Raw genomic sequence first — 23,225 nt, 5'->3', positions numbered from 1 at the left:
AAAAATAAAGGAGGCAGAGGCAAAAAGGTCAGGGGAACCCCACCAAAGATGCTAACTCCAACAGTAGGGGTGTCAACTAATAAAATGAGCCACAGTGGATTCATACATTTTGTGATTTCTAGATTTTGCCACATATAAAATTATGTTTTGAACAGTGTACTAAGCATCCACAGTGGAATTAATAGCTGGATGGCAAAATAGTAAGTATACTGAGCCCCAGACCCACTTATCTTAACAGCAAATACTTCACTCTTACTTGTCTGGATTCTGCCCAATGTGCCGCACAGAAATGGTCATTGTTCATTCTTGCACCTGGATGCCCAAGCTTGGAACAACCTTCCCCTGCACCTCAGAACCGCCCTATCGCTCTAACAATTAAGGAAAGGACTCAAGACCTGGCTGTTAGAATGAACAAGTCACCCCACAGCTAACAACTCTAGCACCTTGAGAACCTCAAGGGTGATTTGCCGAAGTTTATAAAATATTTGCTAGGTTGATTGATTTTTCTGGTTTTGGATAATGCCATTTATGTGCTGGATGAGGGTGATATTTGTCTGTTTGGTCTTCTTGATATGTCAGTAACTTTCAAAAAAGTTACAGTAGATCCAGATATGCTTCTAATTATTTTGGCATTCACATAGCCGTCCGAGGGAAAGAGCTGGAAAGCTCCCCCCCATTTCTTTGCTATTCAGTATGTCCAGGCAGGAAACACCAGGTCTTACTCAATCTCCATTCCTTTTGGGTTGTCACATCAGTCCGTCTTGACCTCCACCCATTAAAATAGCTATATGTAAACCCTGAGAGATTTTTTTGAGGACACAGATATTACGATCCAGAAGTACCTTACCAACAGCCCTGCATCAGTGTTATCCAGGCGTAGCTGTCTCATCACTTCATCAAAATGAACCCATCTAGGACTACATTTCTGCTAGTCTTCTAGTGCCTACATTTTATTGTGTTTGTCATTTGGCCTTACCTTAGTTCCTTGTAGACAACTCACTGACCAGCCTGCCTCATCAAATTCTCTGGCCTTCATGATACATTTTACTCTATCCTTCAAAGCCCACATCAGCAAGCTTATGTCAGCCTACTACTTCCACCTGCACATTCTTATTCTAATGACTAAGCCCTTGTCTCAGCCACTGACTTTTTTTCACAGTTCAGACACTTATCTCTCAATTGAATGGCAAACTACTCTCATATGTGGTCTGTATACATCCTCCCTCTTTGCACTTAAAGCTACCCTCCTCTTTACTGATTACTTGGTTTCTATGTCCTCTAAATTTAGCCACATCACCCTTATTCTTTTTCAGATGCATTTGATGCCTCTACAAGCTTGAATTTTGTCATCTCCTTTTACAATGACTTCCTCACTTTTAGACAACTTGTCCAAGGCCTACCCTAATATCTGACATATAAACTGAAATCTCTGGTGTCTGCAAAGGTAGTCGGAACAGAGATCTCCTCTTCCAAGACATCCAATGACTTTGTGAAGCTAAGGTGTCTGCCCAGGCCTTCTCTCCAGGATCTTTCACCCGCATTACACCCATATTTCTAACTCTGTGTTTCCTGGGATTCTACTCACAATGACTCTCCGTCACATTTTTAGAAAAGATAAACAGTCATATCTTTATCTTGCTTTCACAACACTCTGCTGCTTTCTTCATGTTCCTTCTGTGGGCACAGGCAATACCTACATTTTGACACCCCAAAATTGCGCTCAACAACATATCTACAGTTCATTTGATTGAAGACGGTATTAAACCTAAATTTCACAAGGCACCGTGTCCCTAAGATAAGGCACCCTACAACATACCAAAGTACAGTAAAATAAAATAGGGTCCACTCAATAATTTAGGGGCGTATTACGATTGCGGTTTTTCCGCATCCTCCGGGCCGGCGGAGCCCGGAGGATGCAGCAAAACCGCAGCGGACCCACCAAAGACCCACCGCCACATTAGGATGGCTGGTGGGTCCTGGTTTCCGTCCGCAGATTTTCCGCCGCGGTTGGCTTACAACCGTGGCGGAAAAGCTCTAATATGGTGGCGGTGTCTGTGAGACACCGCCAGCCATATTAGGATGGGCTTTAAAAAATGCTTTTCCGCTGCAGGTTTTCCGCTGTGGAAAAGCATGTGGAACTTCACTGTGGGGGCCCGTTGTGGGGCCCCTGGGTGAAGGGGGGGTGGGGTGCACACGGGGGTACCTATGGTACCCCCCTGCATTTGTATGCAGAAATCAGCAGGCACCGCACGGTGCCTGCCGCTTTCTGCATACAAATTCAATGTATGCATTTTTAGCATTGCGGCGGGTGCAGCTTGAAGCCGCACCCGCCGCAATGGTAAAAATAGAGGATGTGACTGCCAGGGTGGCGGTCACATCCTAATTGGACAGGAGGGAACTCCGCAGGCCATGCGGAGGTTCCCTCCTCCTCTATGCTCGCGGACGGACTCAAGTCCGTCCGCGATCATAATGGGCCCTTTAGTGCGATATTAGGAATAACATTTAAAGATTTATTACAGAAATTCAAAAGGTACGATACAGGGATAAGAAATTTAAACAATAAATGCCATGAAGGCTGTCAAAATAGGACATTACAGAATAAGATGCAAATCAAAACAATTCTAAGTCTCCAGGGAGCAGCAAAAGCAAACGAGAAGCCAACAGCTTCCTTAGTAGCACAGGAAAGTTCTCATTGCTCACCTGCAAAATCAGGGGTTTAAATACTCTATTTTTGCATATTAAATCTATAAAACCATATAATCATCATGCTGTGAGGAAATTGTTCCAGTCGCAGCAAATCAGAGTACAACATTATAAAACATCATATTGCCCACTCTTGCCTAAAGTCTTCCTTAGGTGGCAGAACAATCTAGTTACATGAACAACAGCAAACTAATATTAATTAATAGGGTACAGTGAGCTACATTATTGTGAACACACCGCAAAGTTTTCATTGAGAACAAGAGAACAGCATCAATAAACAATCACGAGTCTACTTGATTGTGTGCTGCAAAAAGAATGGACAGTGAAATATGCATGGGGAGACATCCATTTGTAGCAAAATGGCGTGTGTGCCTAAATTGAGGCCTAGTTAACAAGAGCCAGGAAAACACAGTTGAATACATCATAGCAAAATTGTTTCAGATGTATTAACACAAAATGAATTAATACATGTAAAATGGAGAATAAATCCACATTCTGCACATTGGTAATTATGCACAAAAACATGAAATGTACAAAAACTTCAACAAAATTTCAAAACAATTTCTTTGACACTGCATGTTATGTTTAGTTTCTTTGTTTTTCTCTATCTGGCATATATTTGTATTCATATGTTTGTATGCGTTATAGTTATCCCTGTGCTTTATACAATATAATATCAGTATTCTGTGACAGCAATAGTAAGCAGGACTTTCATGATAAAGAAGGCCTTCTAGTTTAGTGACACAAAGGGTGCTGATTTCACAATAAGATAATAGTAGAACACCCAGGGAAAGTAATTTTAACTCCCTTCAGTCGCCCCATAGTCTGGACTGCAGAAATTAGACTCATCTCTCCCATCCCAGCCAAAGACCCATATAAGTTTGCTTTAGGTGTAGACAGCCTCCTAAAATGACTGGTGTCAGGGGATCTTCAGAAGGAAAGCTGACACCAGAGCCTCTTCGCACATTCCAAGATAAAGAGTCGTGGATGTTTTATAGTTAATTTACCACTGCCTTCCCAACAGAGTTGTTATTCTCGAAGAATTATTTCACCTAATCTAAGCTATAAGAGTTAATTACTACAGTTAGAGGGAGGGAACCTGCATACAAACATTGTGGTCATTGCACAGGAAAAAAAGACATTATATGTTCATAAAACATCCCTGTGCCATATTTACCATAAATCCATGTTCACTAAGGAACTCGTTTTTTGATAAGTATTGCAAGCGATGCAGATAGTTTTCCATAACTTTCCTCAACCTAAGGACGAGATGACTTCCATTCCTAAAAACGGTTTCTACTGGGAAAAGTGTACTCAAGCAAATGCTGTTAGCTAGAACTTTGACTCTTGTAGAGGCACACTAATTCCATCATTAGCAAGTCTTATCTTTCCTCTAATAGGACACATTCCTTATGCACTACTTATGAGGTTAGATCATGGAGGAAGTAAGAGTTTAGATCTATCAAACCTGGTGACTTTGGCACACATCAGCAGCCTTTTACTGGCTGCAGATGGCAGACCTGAAACAATGCTTTTAAAGTCATGCATGCTGATGCTGTAAGAGAACCCTGCAGCTCCAATGTGGCACCTGGATTTTAGTCTCTGCTGCTAGTTTGCACCATACTGTGGTGGTTTTACTAAAGATGTCAATTAGAATTAACCAGTATTAGCATAGTGTACACAACGGACCAGACATAAGAGATGTTTAGCAGCCTTCCAGTGGTTGGGGCCAAATATGCAAGTGCATCCAGTCAGAATAAAATAGGATGCCCACACAAAAACATGCACTCTCCTACAGTTCATAATTATCTTTCTTCTTTCTTGCCGGCAGACTAGAGGTTTCAGGTGCTTTAGTAGAGCTATGGCCTGTTCTGTCCCTACCGTAGGTCTGTGAAAGCATATGTGCACACACTGTTATAAAAAAAAATCTAAATCCTCAGGAAATTAAATTGCAATTGTGTCCATGGACCCTCACATGAGATCTACCATTCTAAAGGAAACATTTTTAGATTTTTTTTATTAAGAAAGATGATTGTATCCACCTTCCTATATAGGAATATCAGCTCATTTCAACTGTCTGTGATTAGATTTCCCCCATTTAGCGTTCTACGAGACGTCAAGAAGAACAGAAAGCAGGGAAGATAATTAAAGTCCTATTGGTCTTCATCCATCAAACCTGCGTTTTAAACAGAGTCCAAGGTTTGCCTATCTTCTGAGGACTCAGAACTTGGGATAAGTCTTCAGACTGGCAATAGGAACATGTCTTAACCATGTATAGGCCTTCTCTATCATACATATTTGGACTCATCTTTGTCTCGATCATTATCTAATATAGTATTTCAACTTCGTCATATAGCACTCTCAATTATCTTACCAAAAATTCCTTTCTTTTGATTAGATTATCACCTGCACATCCCTATCAAATGCCCTTCATTCTCCTAACTCTCCTCTGTAGTCCCCTAGCAGAGCCCCCAAACAAGTCAAAGTTTATGCTTAAAAAAGAAGAGTATGGAGAATATACTTAGGGTTAACAATTGGCAGCACTGGGCATAATGAAGATAAAAGTTATGTGAGTGTGATGCTAACTCTCTGTCTCGCACCCTCATCACAGTCCTTATTTAATGATGATATAATCAAATATTACCAAGGTTACAATTCAAAGCATTAAACACAAATGGAATGCAATATACATCTGTACAAACAATAACCTATATGGTGCACAACGGCAGAATGTTTATGAGATAAAATGAATTATTCAAATGGGACAATTTTTACATTCGCTAAGAGACATGATACCTTGAAAAAGTTTATGAATTGGACAAAACATCAATGGAAGATGCCATTCAAGAATTAAGTAGAGAGTGAACCGGACACATATATTAGCAGTGGAGCAGGAACATCAATCATAGAAGAACGGTCAATACAAAAAAAACTCTTTCTTAGAGGAAATGAGGTCGTACATTGCCAAATAAAGAGAAACTAGAGGACTTGGACAGCCAAAACCAAGAGAACCTATTTCTGACTGAAATGACAAAGGGACACCCTAGCTTTAGGGCTCTGCATAGCATGAAATCAACCCTAGTCTCAGTAGTCGACAGCCTGCGCTGAGTCCTTGACAAAGGAGGAAAAGTTTCATATATTTTGTTAGATCTTTTGGCTGCATTGACACCATCTCTCAAGATATTATGCTGATTCATTTGCATGAAATTGGGTTAGGGATAAAACCTAAAATGATCTTGCTTCCTACTTACGGAAGCTAACCTTACTGAAAATTGCATCTCCTTTCTCAACAGCTAGATCAAGGACTACTCCAAGGATTATTGTTACACTTTTACACATTGATCAGCTCCTCTGCCCTGACTGCTTAGGTTCTCTTCTGTTTTTTAACATACTCAGATGACACACAAAATTATCATCCACTTGGATTAAACCACTGGAAGTTATGAAGAGCATTTTTAAAGATGCTTGACTGAGATAGCATCTTGGAAGTGAGCCTGCACAATCAAACTAAATACCTATAAGACAGAGAGCTACACTGGTAAAAAATGGTCCGACTTTCAGGTCATCACTGATTTAGATTCCTGTCCTCTTCAAGTTACAGTTGTTACAAAATGAGGAGTTCTCTTAGATATCACACTTACCCTCAGGGCCCAAGTTATCCCCTTCATGCTTATGACGAGCTCAGCTCGTCATGAGGCACAGTGGAGCTGTGCTCATGACGAGCTGAGCTCGTCATAACTGCTGCGGAACGCCCACGTGGGGCTAATTCCCCTCCTGTGCGGGCGTTTCATGGGAGTGGGCGGAGTCGTGACGAGCTCAGCTCGTCATGAGCACAGCTCCACTGTGCAGCATGACGAGCTGGGCTTGTCACGAGCACCGTGGAACTGTGCGCGGCCCCCCTTCCCCCCACACCGCGGGGGAATTAGCCCTGCATGGAAGGGGTTAACTAAGTCACATCCACATATTGCCGAAAGCTAGTCTATTAGGCAATGATACTCTCTAAATTGGATTACTTTGATGCCCTAAATTTATGATCTCCAAAGACATTTCTTCCAGGTTCCAGCTACAGAAAACTGAACACTGCATGCCTTCTTCAGTCTGCCAAGATGATCGCTGGTCTCACGCTGTAGGGTTCAGTTCCACAGGCTTCTCATTGAAGAGAATAGTATTTAAGTAACTTTGCATAATTCACGCGCTTTCCATCAGCTGGTACCCAGATACATGCAAGCAATACGCACTCACTACAGCTAGATTCATTAGATCCACTTTGCTGCTTAAACTGACAATCTCATACTATGGAAAGAAACATCAGGGAGGCAATGCCTCTCAGTTCAGGCAGCTAAGCTATGGATCGCTCTTCATAACACCCTCAGAAGTATAGTTGAGCAGTTGAATTTCATGAGATCTTTTTGAATAAGCAGTTACTGTAGCCACATTCATAGATTAATTCATGAGCTTCAGAACACCCTCTCAGGAAACAGATGCACTCCAAAATATCATTAACATGACATTAACAAGCTAATATAATCAGTTTTTAGGACATATACTAATGCACGATTACCTTTGCAAAACCATATCTTGCTATTTAGGTCTACAACCCTTGACCACTTGTTACAACAGGTATTCTATACACCTGATGTGTGTTATATGGGTATTCAGTTAAAGGATAACAGAAATAGTATATTCTGTCTTATTTGTGCCAGTGAAATGATGTCATACAAAACGTTGCAACGGTTACACATTTTAGATATTTACTAGGCTAGTAAAATAATAGAGACGTTGAAATTGAAATGTGTGAGTTGAGAGTGAAGCATTGTGAGGAAGAAGTAGCTTGAACAGTGGTCTCTTTTATACAACATGAGGCTTAACACAAAAATTCCATCGAACAATAGCAATGTGCTTGCTTTTAACTTGGAAGACATAATGTGTGATGTAAAGTGAAAAATGAAAACTCGTAGGGCGTTGAGTTAGATTTATTATGTTGTAAACTCACAAAGATGTGTACCAGTTTCACTTCTGTTTCATTTTTTCTAAGAAATGGGAATCAGCACTCTAAAGTTTGTAAAGCTCTAAAATTAAGCTAGTGAGCTATTTCCCCGATGCAAGGCAGTACAGATCAAGACTTCAACTTATGCAAATGTATTCATATATATGTTTGAAAAGAAGTAAAGAATAGCCGCTTCTCCTAGACATGCTAACTAACAACTGGAAAAAGAACCACATTTGATATGTTGATTTGTAAGGACTCACTGAAACTAGCCGTATAAACTGCCTTTTGTACCAGCTGGATCCTTGAGATAGTTTAGTAACAATGCTCACTGTATTTTTGCAGCCAAGCACAAAGAGTGCCTTATGACAACTTTACTCACATCATTGGTCAACGGATTGTCTATGGTGCTGCCCACAGGGCATCTGTGCTTGCGACTGAGTAAATAGAGTTGAATCCATGCAGCAAACATCTCCAGTGACTTAATTGATTAAATGCAACACTCTGTTATGTGCCGTAAACACAAAATGTTTGCAACACCTAAGCTCAAATCAGAAGCAAAAAAGGTGAATTGATGTTTGTCAATGCCAACTCCTGATGCAAAGGATTTGTTGATTTTAATACATTGAAATGTCCCGTATCATTTTAAAGATCCACCTATTCCATGTTAAGGGAAGATAAAGTGTGGGGGGTGGGGTAGTGGTAGAGGGATACATAAATGTTACTCCTGTGTCCATTTGTAAAGTTGTAACTTTGTGGAGATGGAGAACATTTTACAATAAAGTTTCGCACCCTGCAAATCAAGGAAACTACGTTTTATAAAGGCAGTACTTACTGTGTCCCTGATTCACAAAGGTAAACTTACACTTTCACGTAAGTTTGTGATTGTTTGCTTTTCACAAAAGGATTTATGAGTAGTGTCTTTACGAGTGTGAAATCTCCACACATAAAAAGACAGGCCCTCTCTGTTTCCAAGGTTGGAAAGAGAACTGGATACCTACAAATGTAAAGTGCAATTTATGCTGTGGTAACAAATAGCCACAGACTTAATTAACCTTGTGAAAATATGTTAGGCATGTATCTTAAGAAAGCACCCGCCGCAATGCTAAAAATGCACGTCATGCATTTCAATGCACAACGTGACAGCCACCGCGCGGTGCTTGCCACATTGTACTTTGAAATGCAGGGGGGTACGTGCACCCCCCAACCCCAGAATCTTTGGGGGCCCGCAACGGGTCCCGCAAGAGATTCCCGCATGCCTTTCTGTGGCGGCAATGCCACCATGGAAAGGCATGTGTCCGCTCCCATCATAATATGGATGGCGATGTCTAGCAGACACCGCCACCATATTAAACTCTTAAGCGGCAGACGGTCTTTCCGTCCGCCGTGGTCCCCCGCCATAGTAATATGGCGAGGGAAATGGGTGGCGGGCAGGGACGCATGTCGGGCGGATGGACACCGCCATGCGGACGGTGGCCATTCGCCCGACATCCTAATGGGGCCCCAAGTGTTTAGGAGAAGCGCAAATACTTACATCGATTTGCAATTTGTGTACAAGTTTCAGGCAAGGGACTCTAAATTAGCATAATTGTGGACTGAAGTCTTGATTATATTTAATAAAAATGTAGTAGTCACTATCCTGAATTCAGATGTTGGCTGTAGGAAGGATTGGTGATAAAGCTTGGATGTGAACTTTCATAATGGAAATTGGGACGAGAGACAGTGGAGAGAAGCCTTGTTCTTGACACTCAACCTTTCATGATGTGTGGTCAGGAAAACATATGACCATAACTTTGAGTTCTGAATAAGGCGTCTACATCATAGTGAAGTATTGTTGTTAGAATATTATCTCCCATAATAAATATTTAGTCCTAAACATCCCTTTTTCCAACTGGAGGTAAAAGCAGAAAATCTACATTAAACAGGACAAATATTTTGCAAACAATGTCTGTAATACAAAATTTCGGAATACGATATTCTGGGACAGAACCCGCAAACATGCTTACAGTAAGTTCATAAAATAGTGGTGTACCCAGTATGAATGATTATTAAGGAAACAGTGTCTCCCTCTGCTGCTTGGCACACACGAATACCATTCAATAAAGTTCCATGGGAAATTACCTGCCATACATTTGTTATTGACACCCTAGTTACATACAAACATTTCAGTGAATGAGGAAGTCACACAGGCATAAATGAAAACTACATTCTTTACAGTTACAGGCTAAACCAAAGGCTCTGTTTTTCTTTGCTTTCATTATACTGGGAATTTTACTCTCTCACTCTTGTAAGCTTACCCTGCTCAGTAGCTCATCCATCTCGGTGACAAGGGTATCCAGGTTATTCTGCGCCAATTGAATAAGTCTTTCCGGAGCACGCTGAGGTGACAGCAAGTGCTGAAAATTAATAGAAATATTTTTAGCCTTACAATATACATCACTATAGTGGAATATTAAAGATGTAACAAATGAAAACTCATACATTGCACTCACGAAGATACCATTCTCATGCACTAGCGGCATCCTTCTCCCCAAAGGTCCCCAAGAGACATAGCTTTGCTACACTACATTAGCTCAAAGCCACAGTGGATATAATCGTGAATAGCAAAACATTAAGAATGACATGGGGCAATGTTTAATCCTTTGAACTACAGCGCGACAGCTTTTCATTGTAAACAGGTCATGTGCAGGGGCAGCTCTTTACTGTTTCTACTAGAATCCTTGTATTTATTCATCTTCAAGCACTTGTGGCAGCAGAAGCTCTTTATGGTTTTCTAGCAATTGGCCCAAACAGTTATTACACTAATTTAGTCTCTTTACTCGGATTTATACACAGGAAATTTCTTCGGCGTAGTGAGGGGTGAGAAATCAGGGTGTGGAACTGTTTGCCACCCAATGAGGACCATTAATTAGTAGCCAACTCACAAATTAGAGATCAGGTTCAAGTACACTACTCTCCAAACCATGCTATAGAAAAAGAGCATTGCAATTGGAAGACCCAACCTTCTGCCGAAATTCAATCTCACAAGAATTATACAAAACAGAAACTCTGCTGTGACTGCACAGAATAAGAGCAAAATAACCTGATGCTCTGAAAATAATCTATGACTTTTTCCATCAAGCATTAGATAGTTGTAAGCACAGTTTCTGCAGAAAGAACATTAAGACACAATAAAGGACTCAGACAATTTTAGATAATTTAGTTATTGTATTAAAGATCTAAAATAAATGCATATAAATAACATTTTAAGTTACTCAGTCATGAGTCTAACAGCTTGCAGTATCAAACTACACATTTAGTCAAAGTAAATCTATTTCTAAATAAGTGAATCCATAAATAGAATGTTAAGGTAAGAATTCCTTCCACCAGCAAAGAATGGAGGATGGTTCAAAAGAGTTCTTTTAGCCTGGACAAAGGGATCAATTTAGAGTCCAATAAGGAAACGTCCATGGGCATTGGCAACGGGAGTGGAGTAATAATCAGGAAAGTTCATGTCTTGCCTCTCACCAGACATCTTCAAAATGTTCAGCATGCAAGTTCATCAGCAAAGGGGAAAATGCAAGATAAGGGGCTCTAGTGCTCGGCCGAGTATCTCTCCTCGGTGGAAAGTCACCTTTTAAACTCCAGATTGTAATTTATTACATCAGTTGTCACCATACGATGGTCTGACCATCATGTGACCATTCTTCTGTTCACCAACTACAAAATTGATACTCCAACATATCTTCCCATGTTGCTTATGAGAAACAACTGTCCATTCAATCCTCACAGGTTAGCTGACAAAGAGCTTATTTACTTTCTCTTCATGGATTATGTCGAGGGGTCGAGTTTCCACCAATTCACACACAATGAAGTACTGGAAAAGTGTCTTACTGATTAAAGAATACTGCATACACAAAAGCAACATTTGAGGAAATGCAACCAAAGTCCTTTACCCCAGGCTATGAAATAATGCAGCCTAAGGAAAAAGGCTATGTATTGCCTTTTAAAGTTAGTACTTCTTAGTTAATAAAAAAACTAACAGTTACGTTTAAACATAATGAAATAAATAAAGCATATCATATATGGAAATATTTGTAACCTTCTCAGTGATTATTGCACACAAATGTTCAACTATTATCATGGCCGACTGCCAAAACTCTCAGCAATCAATTTGAACATGGGATTGAATCACACCTGTAAAAAGAGGTACATCATTGCCTCTCTTGTCTAGCCATAGGTGGTAACAAACTATCAGGTAATACAGGTCTGCCATCAGTGTAAACCCAAGCGTCATCTTCCCTTTTGGTGCATCCAACTCACATCATCAATACAATGGGAGTTTCAAGGGGAATAACAGGACAACCAGCCCCCCACTCAACGGATTCACTATCAATAATTGGCTGTCCCTGAACTGATACACCATGAATATTTTTCAAGTTACAGCCCAAACGGGTCAATAATTTTGAGACATCATTTTACATGGACCAATTAAATGAATTGGTCATTAGGCTGTAGTGTATCCAATTTCTAAAAATAAGAAGAAATAGACTACCATACACAGACCTTTCATCCACAGAAAAAAGTGTGAGAAGGAAAGAAAGCACCTCACGGTAGCAACACCAAGGGGGAAACTTGACTGGTACTCGCCAGAAACCCACTTATCATCATTGGTTACCTTCTTTCCAGTAAGGAAATGTGCATGTGTATTAAGACAAAACCTCAGCCCAATGAAAACAAAAAGAAGAAACCTAAGTGTGAGTGTACTTCCTATATGTATAAGAATCATCCAGGTGTTCAAGGATCCCGTGAGAACAAAAACATAATCCTCATCAATAAAAATTGGTAAAGCTTACTTGCTTCTGATACTCTTTATTCCTCGCTGTAAGCTTTTCCACATTAAAAATAACTCCTATCAAGTCATGATCAAGTAACAACTAGCCAACATGTTTCGTTGCTGTTATCAACTTTAAGCAACTTCGTCAGGGCTAGGGATCCAAATAAATGTTTTCATGTGGGATTTGCATCAAACCTTCCGGTTGCGTCACTGCAGCATACCGGCAACCTCACTGAGACTAGAAAAACGCGTCATATGATCGCGCATCCGGCCGGACGATTTGAAACGCACCAGGTCCGAGGTCGCGGTGACAAGACCTGCTGGCGGTTACCAGACGGATGCACGATCATATGACCTTTCTCACCTTCATTAACTGCTTGCTCTCCTATGCCTAGAGGATCTTTATCTTGCGTTCCGGGGGGCCTCTGCCTTTTACCACCTGTTTGAGAAACCCAGTAGTATTGACTTATGCTGCATCTGGTTCACACAGGCATTGCTGGATTCCACTAGGTGGCTGTGAGCTTGTCTTCCCAGACTAAACATGTTTATGCACACATACTCACCCATCACTTGAGAAACTCACACACATTCATGACCACTCACACACAACTTGATTTAGATAATTAGCTTGCACATTTACCTCATGATAATAGCCAGAAAACCTGGACTCGACCTGGCCCTTCTGGGCCTATGGTGGACACCCATTGTCCATAATAATCTCTTAAAAGTCAGAAAAAGTTATATTCATGCATACAATAAAAGTCATTCAAACATGAGACAAGGTTGCAGATTACAAAACTGATGATGGAGTTCATTTGTAATGGGCAACTAAACTAAAGACATTCAACCCTGATCTTACGGGCAGGGGAATTTAATTAATTGTTGGTAGGTCGATATCATTGATTATTTGTAGAGTACTCACTGCCCAAAGGCGGCCTTTTGGTATTTTCAAATCTTTTTATCATAAAAAGGATTAAACTCACAACTATAGAATCAGATTTTCCTTCAAACCTCAAGTCTGTCTAAATTACTCATTCCCGAAGTTCTATTAGAGAAATATGTAGTGGATTCACAGGTTGCTTGCTTAAGCGCACTCTGCCCCTTGAAAAGTCAATGGAACAATTGGAGTGCGCATGTCAATAAACTAGATTAATACTGAAATTCTGATGAGTACATGAAACTTGTCAAATGGACACAGATGGGCTGGGACGGGTAGAGACAGAAGTGTGCATACTGATGGACTGTCTGCTGCCCTACAGTGGACTGCCCAGCTGAATGCTAATCGGCCTATATATGGCAGTGGTTATTACACTCCTATCCACCCTCTCAGCAGACTAGTGCTGACAGGTGCATTCTCATCTCTGGTGTAACGCTGTAAAAAAGTACATTTGTGGGGTAGGGGGTAAGCCCAGTGTCACACACACACAAGCACCTACAGCGTGATTGACTGGGCAGTGTCTAATTGGACCCTTGACTTTCATTCACAGACAGCCGCAGGATACCCAAAACCCTAAACAGCAAATGAGCCGCTGTGGGGTGCTCAGCAGCGGATCCATTCAGTGGTGTACACTGCCCCTTCCTCCTCCACTGCCTTCTCTTTATCTGCAGCACTTCTGCTCAGTAGCACAGTTCCCAATGCCATCAAGCCTGCCCTGCCTGACTTTCCCCTTAGAGTACCGGTACTCTCCTTGGCCAAGGAAAAGTTATGGTACTCAAATGGAGAAAAATAAAAAGTGTTGGTACTCCATACTGGCGAGTACCGGCCCATTTAAAGCACTGCGTGGGACTGTGGGGGAGAGGGGAGAACTGGCAAGGAGAGGATAGGAACGCGTGGTGAGGGGGTAGACATCAGCACTGAGGGGGGGTTGAACTGAAGAGACAGTGGGAAGAAGTGATTATGTGATTAGGAGAGAGAGAATCCTTAAACTGGTGAGGAACGTGTGTAAACTATATGGGGAGAGGGTGGAACTCAAAACAAGGGAGACCAGAGGGACCGTAAGAGAGACATTTTTCACCCGCCTGTGTCAGATAAAATGGCCACTATGACATCAGTTAACAGTAACACTCGCTGTTAGTTCCAAGCCGTAGTTCAGTTTGAGGGAAATGCTGCATAAACAAAGTATACCCACGCTCTGTGGCCCAGGTACTGTTGTATCCGGTCCCAGGGTGGCAGCTTACCTTCTCAGAATGTGCTTTGCTACTTACCTGTTACCTGGGCGGAGGGGGCTTTCTGAATGCGCAGGACGAGGAGTTTGCAATATTTGAAGAGACAAGTTCGTAAACTTCCTAGGACAAATTAAACTGCTCAGGTCATGTATAACCTGAACAATAGCTCTGCTGTCTCGCGGAGTGTGATTGACTGGGCAGGGTCTAATTGGACCCTTCACTTTCATTTACAGACAGCCGCAGGGCACCCAAAACCCTAAACAGCGCTTAAGCGATGCAAATGAGCCGCTGCGGGATTTCACTGCAGCGGCTCCATTCACAGGTATACACTGCCCCTCCCTATATTCTGCCTTCTCTTTATCTGCAGCAGTTGAGCAGAGCACTTTCTGCTCAGCAGCACAGCCCCCAATGCCATCGAGCCTGCCCTGCCTGACTTTCCCCTTAGAGTACCGGTACTCTCCTCGGCCAAGAAAAAAGTGCCGGTACTCTAAGGGAGAAAAATAAAAAGTGGCGGTACTCCGTACCGGTGAGTACCGGCCCATGTAAAGCACTGTCTGTAGTAATGTAGGTCAGGTGCGCAGAGCAGACCACTGAGATCGCATGATCACACCAGGAGCATGCCAACCCCGATCAAGACAAAAATACCCCAAACAGAAATGTATTTAACATTATATAATAACTGGTGTTCAATCATGTAAAGTGCTACAATACCTTTGGGTTCAGTTCACGCTATATTATAAAATTGCAGAGAAAATCCCTAGACCCTGGTCTACACAGAAAAGAGTGAATCCTTCAAATAGTCTCCTATTGGCAACCAAACATGGCTCACCCCTGCCCTAGGGGCATAACAGGGGCCCCCACAGTCCCTGCAGCGCAAGTGGGGGGGCATACAGCTCAACACCTATGCATATCGATGAGATATCAAAGCCTTATTAGACTCCTCACGGGTCCCTTCATTTTGTGTTACACCACTGGGGCACTGCCTCCCCTTGTAGTAGTCAGACAACCTATTCCTTCCCTAATGTCTATCTGATCGAAAATCTGTGGTTTGCATTCTGCATTCACGCAGTCAGGGTTTCTGCACCTCCTATAGCATGTCCTCCGCCCATCCTGCCACTGACGTTCTCTATCTCGAGACCTGAAGCCTGCCCCAACCACCTTCTAGGCTGCACTTTTCCTGGGGATATCCTGTATTCCTCCACAGTCCGCTGCACTGGGACGTATGTCGTTACCACGCATGCTTTTACAACGCATGCCTTTACCACGCAACTTTTACAACGCAAGTCGTTACAACGACTTGCGTTGGGGGGCGCTGGATAGTGAATAGTTTAATTTACTATTCCAACTCCAGTCCCCGTGGATAGTAGGGAAGGTTTTGGATAGTAAATTAAACTATTCCCTATCCTACAGCGCCCCCGGCGCAAGTCGTTGTAACGACTTGCGTTGAAAAAGTTGCGTGGTAAAGGTAGTGCGTGGTAAAAGTTGCGTTGTAAACGCTGTTAACCGCTGAACTGTGTTTACTCGCCTGGATTCTTTTCTCCCTTCAGAGCTCTAATGAGTATTACTGTGGTACCATGAATGAGTGAGCCAGGGGCTGCAGATGTGATAAACGTTGTGCACTGTGTGGGCCAAGAGTGGGGAATGAGAATTATCAGAGGTAGGCAGTAGTGTCACAGTTTAGATGAGTCCAGAAGGGGTGGATGACTTGTGATGAAAGAGCGCCTCATGGCCATCAGCAGTAAGACTAGGAGGCATGCACCATAGGGTGGAAGTAAGGCTTGTGGTGAAGGTAGTCCCTGGCTTGTTTTAGGTGTAATGTCAGTTGTTGTATTATATATCTGGATGCAATAACAGAAAGAGACAGGAAAATAGTCTGGTGGCATACTATTCTAAGATCTTTTGGTATTTCAGGCATTACCCGGGCATTTGGAGACTCAGTTGTATTTCCATGTGTCAAACCCTCACTCTGAGATTCATTGTATGGTGGTGGGCAATTCATCCACAAGACATTAAGAATGTCATCATCTAGGTCACTATTTTCTCCTTCAGTTTCATCATCACTAACCTTTCTGTGTCAATATGTTTCCTCGTCTCCTTGCATTTTCCCTTAATGTCTCCTTTGACTTCTATCAAAGGGTGCATTTGTGTTCCCTGAATAACACCATCTCTCCATACTTTCTATTGTGCGTGCCATTTAGCTCCAACATACCAATCTACAGGTCTCCTATACTTTCCCTGATATTTTTCTTTCTGATGAGCTATGTGTTCCCAAGTATTTAATGCCTCAAATTGAGCAGGTCTAGAAGGTGTTCCCACGCATCAGCCCATGGATTTTGGCACATATCCAGATTTACCCCTAGTGGTAGACCTGGACATGAGTCAAAATGCAACGCATCCCTAGGCGAGGCATAATGAGGAGAAATATCTTTATTTCTCCACATTTTTTCCTCTTTCTATGTGTGCTGCATTTGTGTGCAAGAAAGTGCCGCTTCCTGCACATAACCAATCCTGTTTACAACGTAGACATCTTGCACCATGGTGCAATGGTGCCTGCGCAGGCGCTAGGCAGCACATTGTGCACCAGCACTGGGAAGTGAGAGGAATGCGCTTGATATTATTAAGTACAGTGCATTCCTGCCTTTTTCCTATCCCATAGCAGAGTGCAGCAAGGTGACACATCGCGAAGCCTGACGCCGCTGTGAGGGAAACGGCTCCAGGTCTTTGAAGCCGCTTGCCGCTTGCCACTCACCGCCCAACGCCCACCGCACGCTGTAGTTCCGGCCAGCGGACTACAGCTCCCAGCAGGCTCAGGGAGGAGGTGACGCTCCAGCACGCGCCCGGAGGCGCCATAAGTACAGCGAGCGCCGAGCGCTCTTGGGGGACACATCGCAAAGCCTGACGCCGCCGTGAGGGAAACGGCTCCAGGTCTTTGAAGCCGCTTGCCGCTTGCCACTCACCGCCCAACGCCCACCGCACGCTGTAGTCGCGGCCAGCGGGCTACAGCTCCCAGCAGGCTCAGGGAGGAGGTGACGCTCCAGCACACGCCCGGAGGCGCCATAAGTACAGCGAACGCCTCTCGCCCCGCGAGTCGCGCACCGGAGAAGCCCGGGACAAGGGCGGTACAGTCTGCGACAGTCAGAGACAGAAGGAGACTGGGCTGGGCCAGTGACCCTGATTCCCGTAAGCTGTGTGAACTGACTATTATATTTTAAATTGAGTCCATACCAATTGGTGGTGTGGAACATTTGTTTTTTCATTTCTGTGTGAAATCTAAAAAGCTTTAAATTGGTTCCTTTTAATATTGTGTGATGTCTAAAGTAAAAGTTACCCAGGCGCCGCACACCATGGACAACTATCTGGTGAAGGTTGTCAGTAAAATTAATAATGAGAGGCGGCAGTCCTTGGGCATAGTTAACCCTCCCATACAAACTAACTTAGAAACAGGGCTGGTTTCCTTAGTATCGGGTGAAAGTAATTGTACCAACGATCTTGAGCTCTCTGCTGATGATACATCTGAGCAGGACATTCCCAATCTGGTTGACTTGGGCGATTCTATTAATACTGCACCTCAGCACCCACCTACTCCAGTCCCTAGAGTGGTGAGGGCATGCAGAAAAACTCAGACTAAACGGGAAATGCCACGGACAACCAGGAAAAGAGCTGTAACCCCTTCTAATAGTATGAATAAAGATGATAGCATTATGGCTAACGGCGATGCTGTTAGTCCAAATGCCGAACTAATTAATAGCCTAGTGAGTACTATTGACTCTAAGATCAAGGGCATTGTTAAACCCCTCATGATTAAAATCGAGCAGTTAACTGCTGAAGTCAATAGACTAGGGGGATTACTTAAGAACTTGGTAGAAACAGCGGGTAGCCAAACGACATTGCCACCAAGCAGTAGTGAAAATGTTGTCCCTCAGAGAGACGTAGGCCCCAGTGATAACGGTAGTGGCAATCCTCCAACTCCTGCGCCTCTAGTCAGTAATAACAGTCAGGCTGTAACTAAAGCCGACGATAACGAACACTGGACTGAGGTAAGACATAGGCGCACTACTAATCTTCCCCCTGAATGTGCCCCATATGTGGTGGTTTTAACTAATGTTCCACCAGCTGAGCAGGGCAAATACCAAGAAACACATGAAACTCTTAAAACCAAAACGGTTTCTTGGCTACACAGATATTGTGGCTTCCCAACTGCTTTTGCTGACCAAGTCCTGACGACTAGAAGGGTGCACTGGATTGGGAGCTCCAGGAAAAGTATTAGGGGTGACTGTGTTATAATAAATTTTAAGCATCCTCAACACGCAGCCACCGTACTTCTGAAGGCAGCATCTCTACCTATAACTGATGGCAATGTGTGTGCTCGCTCACTTGGGTTTTTCTATAGTCCACTAGGCATCCCCCCCCACGATGGTAGAAGAGGTAAATCCTGGTCGACTGTTCAAAGGCCACACTTTGCTCTTGTGATGCAAAATCGATTTCAGGCTCTAAACTGTATGGATGCCAACGATTGACCCGAGCAGACGGGGAAATCTCGGTCCCAGGTGCCTATTAAGTCTCCTATGGTGGTCTGTGAGGACAATAGAGTGGTCCGGGAATCTTTAGTCTGTATGGCGCCAGAGCCTATTGCTAGTTCAGATATCGATCGGGAGCAGGATGACAGGGTTGTAACTGTACGTGGGGACTTAATTAAAGTGATTCGATCAGATTGTGGGGTAAGAAATGCTAGCATGGTGTACAACTCTGATTGCATTAGGACAAAAGGTACAAAAATTATTTGTTGGAATGTGGCGTGGTTGAAGTCTAAGGAGAAAGACCCGGGTTGGATAGATTTCATTAATGCCCATGATATTCTATGCTTCCAGGAGACGTGGAGTACGACTGAAGTTAACTATGATGGATTCGTCTCCTATAACTTGCTAGCAATGGGAGGGGGACCTGGTAGACCCAAAGGGGGTCTCCTTACACTTGTAACTATTTCACGCCCTATCCTGGTTAAAAAGTATATATATCTGTAAATAATCTTGTACAGATTCTATGGCTAGCAGAGGGTAAAGAGCGTAATATTTTGTTGATCAATTATTACAACAATGTTTTTGATGGCACTAGGACTAAATTAGTGATAGATTTGGCCACAACTATTGATAATCTGTGCCAGGAAGCCAATGTTGTATTTGATTGTATCTGGGTGCGGGATTTTAATATTGGACTGTGCGAAATGTCAGCACAGAAGGTATGTGGGGTTACCAATAATGCGGGGTTTGATATTCTGCATTTTGGACACTGTGGTTATGGCGAAGAACTGCATAAACTTATGGGCTGCCATGGTTTGGAAATATTGAAGTACTGTAAAGATGATAACGGGCTGGCAATTCCTACTTTCAAAAACTGGCATGCCACTTCTGTCATTGACCACGTGATTGTGTCATCAAATATAATCCCTTACTGTGCCCCCCCACATATAGAAGTTACTATAGAAGTAGTGTGGCTCACTGGTTAGAGGCGGCAGACCCGAGAGCAGAGGACGGCCCGGGACCAGGGTTCGATTCCTGGCGCGGCAGGTTTCTGGACCAGGGTCAGCGGACTCGATAATTCTCTCGCCTCGGTGCCCACTCTGATCAGCGATCACACTCGGCAACTCTGGGCATTAGCTTGCCTCATCTTCACTAACGGCCCCACCAGACCGCCGGGGATGCCTGGTCTCACCCTGGAGATACCCATTAAGGGACCATCTCTCAGGGAAGCCAGGAAGGGTTTCGCAGCGGTCGAAGCGCCTTGGGACCCTACGGGTAAGTAGTGCGCTATATAAATGCCTATACATTTACATTTACTACACTAAGTGACCATAATCAAATCATCATGAATACCAGTTTTTGGGCAGGGAGTTTGGTTGCTGTAGGTAATACAATTACTGATGTAGAACCTCATAGGAATAATGGGGTTAGGCTAAGATGGGTAGGGGGAAAGGCAGATGAACTATCTAGTTCTATAATTAAAGAGAGCCTGCCGAGTGTTATTTTTATTTAAAAAAATAGATTTGACCTTGAAGGAGTACTACAATTTTTTAATGCAATCAACAAAGCGATTGATGCCAAATTTACTGGACGTAATAACAGACGATGTAAAAGTGGACCGGGATGGTTCAACCATCAATGTACTGCCGCATTAACTAAACTCAAGCAGGCATTAGGAGACAAGCCTAGGGACAAAAATGTAATAATTAATTTGAGAATGGAGTACAAGCGTGAGCTCAAATTGAGGAAACGTGAATTACAGCAACTGGCTTGGGAATCTTTGAACCAAGCGGCTGAACTTTCAAATTGTACCCTATTTTGGGCCACTGTTAACTCCCCCTTCCTAAAAGAAGACAAAACTCCAGAGTTAATATCTAACGTATCGAGTGAGGGGTGGATTGCCCATTTCTCTTATATTTTTGATACCAATAGACCTTTAGTGAACGATCAGAATAAGTGGGCAGTCTTGCCGCTTGATATTACAGTCCAGGAGGTTGAATGCGGAATACGTAACAGTAAAGGAGGGAAAGCCCAGGGCCCTGATGGAGTCCCTATAGATGTCTATAAGGCAGCACCTGAAGTATGGGGACCTCTTCTCACTACTGTTTTTAATGCAGCTGTGTGTACTGAGCCGCCTGCAACCTGGGGTGAATCAATTATAGTACCAATTTATAAAAAGGGTACCAGGTCTGACGCAAAGAATTATCGCCCAATCTCTCTCCCTCACTCCTCTGTCAAGGTGATGAGTAGAGTCATGCTTGTTAGATTGGAGGATTGGGTGAAGCAGAATGGAATACTAGCTGATAGTCAGTTTGGATTCAGAAAGGGTCGCGGTACGCTCGATCAGTGTGTCAAGTCAAGTCAAAACAAGCTTTATTCGATTACATTTAAAATCATAAAAGCAACAGACAACATGTATTTAAAAAATTGATTTACAATTTGATAAAATTCATTACAATTTGATAATTCATGTGGGTTACAAAAACAGAACAGTTCAGTAAAATCCATAAAGGTTAAAAAGCAAGCCGGGAATCATAATGATAAAATCACCCTTCCAGTTGTCTCGGGGATAGCATCCTGGACCTAGTGCGCATAGCGGCGACCAGGAAGCTAGCAACCCCGAGAATTGTCCTGATGCTGCCTAATAACTGAAGGTAAAGTAGAGCAGGCCGTACCTGAACAAAACCTGCATCTCTTAAAATGGGTGCCAAAAACCTCAACCTACTCGCTTTGTAGTGGCTACAAAACATGATGAAATGCATGAGGGTTTGGTCAGAAAAATTGTCACAGCTACATGGGGTAGATTCATCAGGAACACCCCACACGGGAAGATCGCCCAAGGAGTATTGGATTAAATTGAACCTAAATCTGATAAGCAGGTGATGGTGGTAAGGTCTGCTCACGATTTTTAAATATGGTTCAATTTGGGGCGAGGTCAGGAGTAAGAAGTTGGCTCTGACTCTTGATTTAGTTAGTTCTTTCTCCTCCCGTGTTTGAACTGCCCTCCTCATGAAGTTTTCTTTGATCCATTTCAAATCTCCCTTGAGTATAGTGTCTGGGTGGCTGTATAGATTTGGTCTGCCGAGTCTGCCCATCTCCCCCTTTACGTATTCTAGCCATGGGATTTTTGAGGCATTGTCCAAGGTCATGCAATCCCTGAGGATTTTGTGGTTCAGAGCAATGTCCTTGTTCAGCCAAGTTTTAGTCCAACACATAAGGGGCGCTAGTTGGAGTGAGTCAGTAAGATAACCCATCCCTAGTTCGGTATGTATTGAAAGGACAGGTGTGGATTGTGGGACACCCAACAAGGACCTGAGGAAATGATTTTCTGCTATTTGTAGTTTGCCACAGTTTACGTGGCCCCACAATGGGGCTCCGTAGGAGGCTATAGATAGGCATTTGGTTTTGTAAACCTTCAATAATGCCTCCATCGGTCGAGACCCAAGACGCTTGGCAAAACTCAAAAGTGAAGAGGTGGATCTGGTAACGGCTAGGGATTGTGTGTCAATCTTGACCTATTGATCGGGAAGTATACCGAAGCCAAACCAGGCTCAATGTATCTCTGCTTCACAGACCTGAGTAGTGCATTCGATATGGTGGACCATGCACTATTGTGGCCTGCGCTGTTGAAGCTAGGTGCACCTGAAGGTATAATCTTTTTTCTGGCCAGGTTATACGAGAAGCTGAAAACCAGTATGCGCTTTGGTACTAAAGGAGAATGCGCCCAAAAATTTTGTGTTAGAAGAGGAATTAGACAGGGCTGTGTTCTGGCTCCCCTTTTATTTATTTTATTTATTAATGAAATTGATGTCATTTTAAAAAAAGTAAATGCTGATGCCCCTCAGATCAATGGTGTACCTGTGCCGGTGCTTTTATACGCCGATGATGCTGTTTTATTATCAAGAACCCCGGTAGGATTACAGCGATTAATGGACTGTTTTTCTCTCTTCATTAAATATAGAAAGCTGGTAATCAATAAAGGGAAGACGTACCCAATGACCTGTGGAGCAAAAGCTAGAGTTTTAAAGACATTTTT

At 42.9% G+C, this 23,225-nt stretch overlaps 1 protein-coding gene across 7 annotated transcripts in view; it reads right to left on the bottom strand.

Annotated features, from left to right (window-relative positions):
* LAMA2 (laminin subunit alpha 2) overlaps window positions 1-23,225 on the bottom strand; it is a 3,430,794-nt gene that overhangs the window by 1,008,151 nt on the left and 2,399,418 nt on the right. For all 7 annotated transcript variants that reach the window (XM_078648920.1, XM_078648921.1, XM_078648915.1 and 4 more), the window contains one exon: window positions 9,988-10,086. In XM_078648920.1, coding sequence (XP_078505046.1) covers window positions 9,988-10,086 — 99 coding nt within the window. The remainder of the gene's footprint in view (window positions 1-9,987; window positions 10,087-23,225) is intronic.

This window comes from Lissotriton helveticus, chromosome 6, assembly GCF_964261635.1.
Source record: "Lissotriton helveticus chromosome 6, aLisHel1.1, whole genome shotgun sequence".
NCBI classification, from domain to species: Eukaryota; Metazoa; Chordata; class Amphibia; order Caudata; family Salamandridae; genus Lissotriton; species Lissotriton helveticus.
Note: the sequence above shows the minus strand (reverse complement) of the source record. Positions and strands in the feature narration are given on the sequence as shown.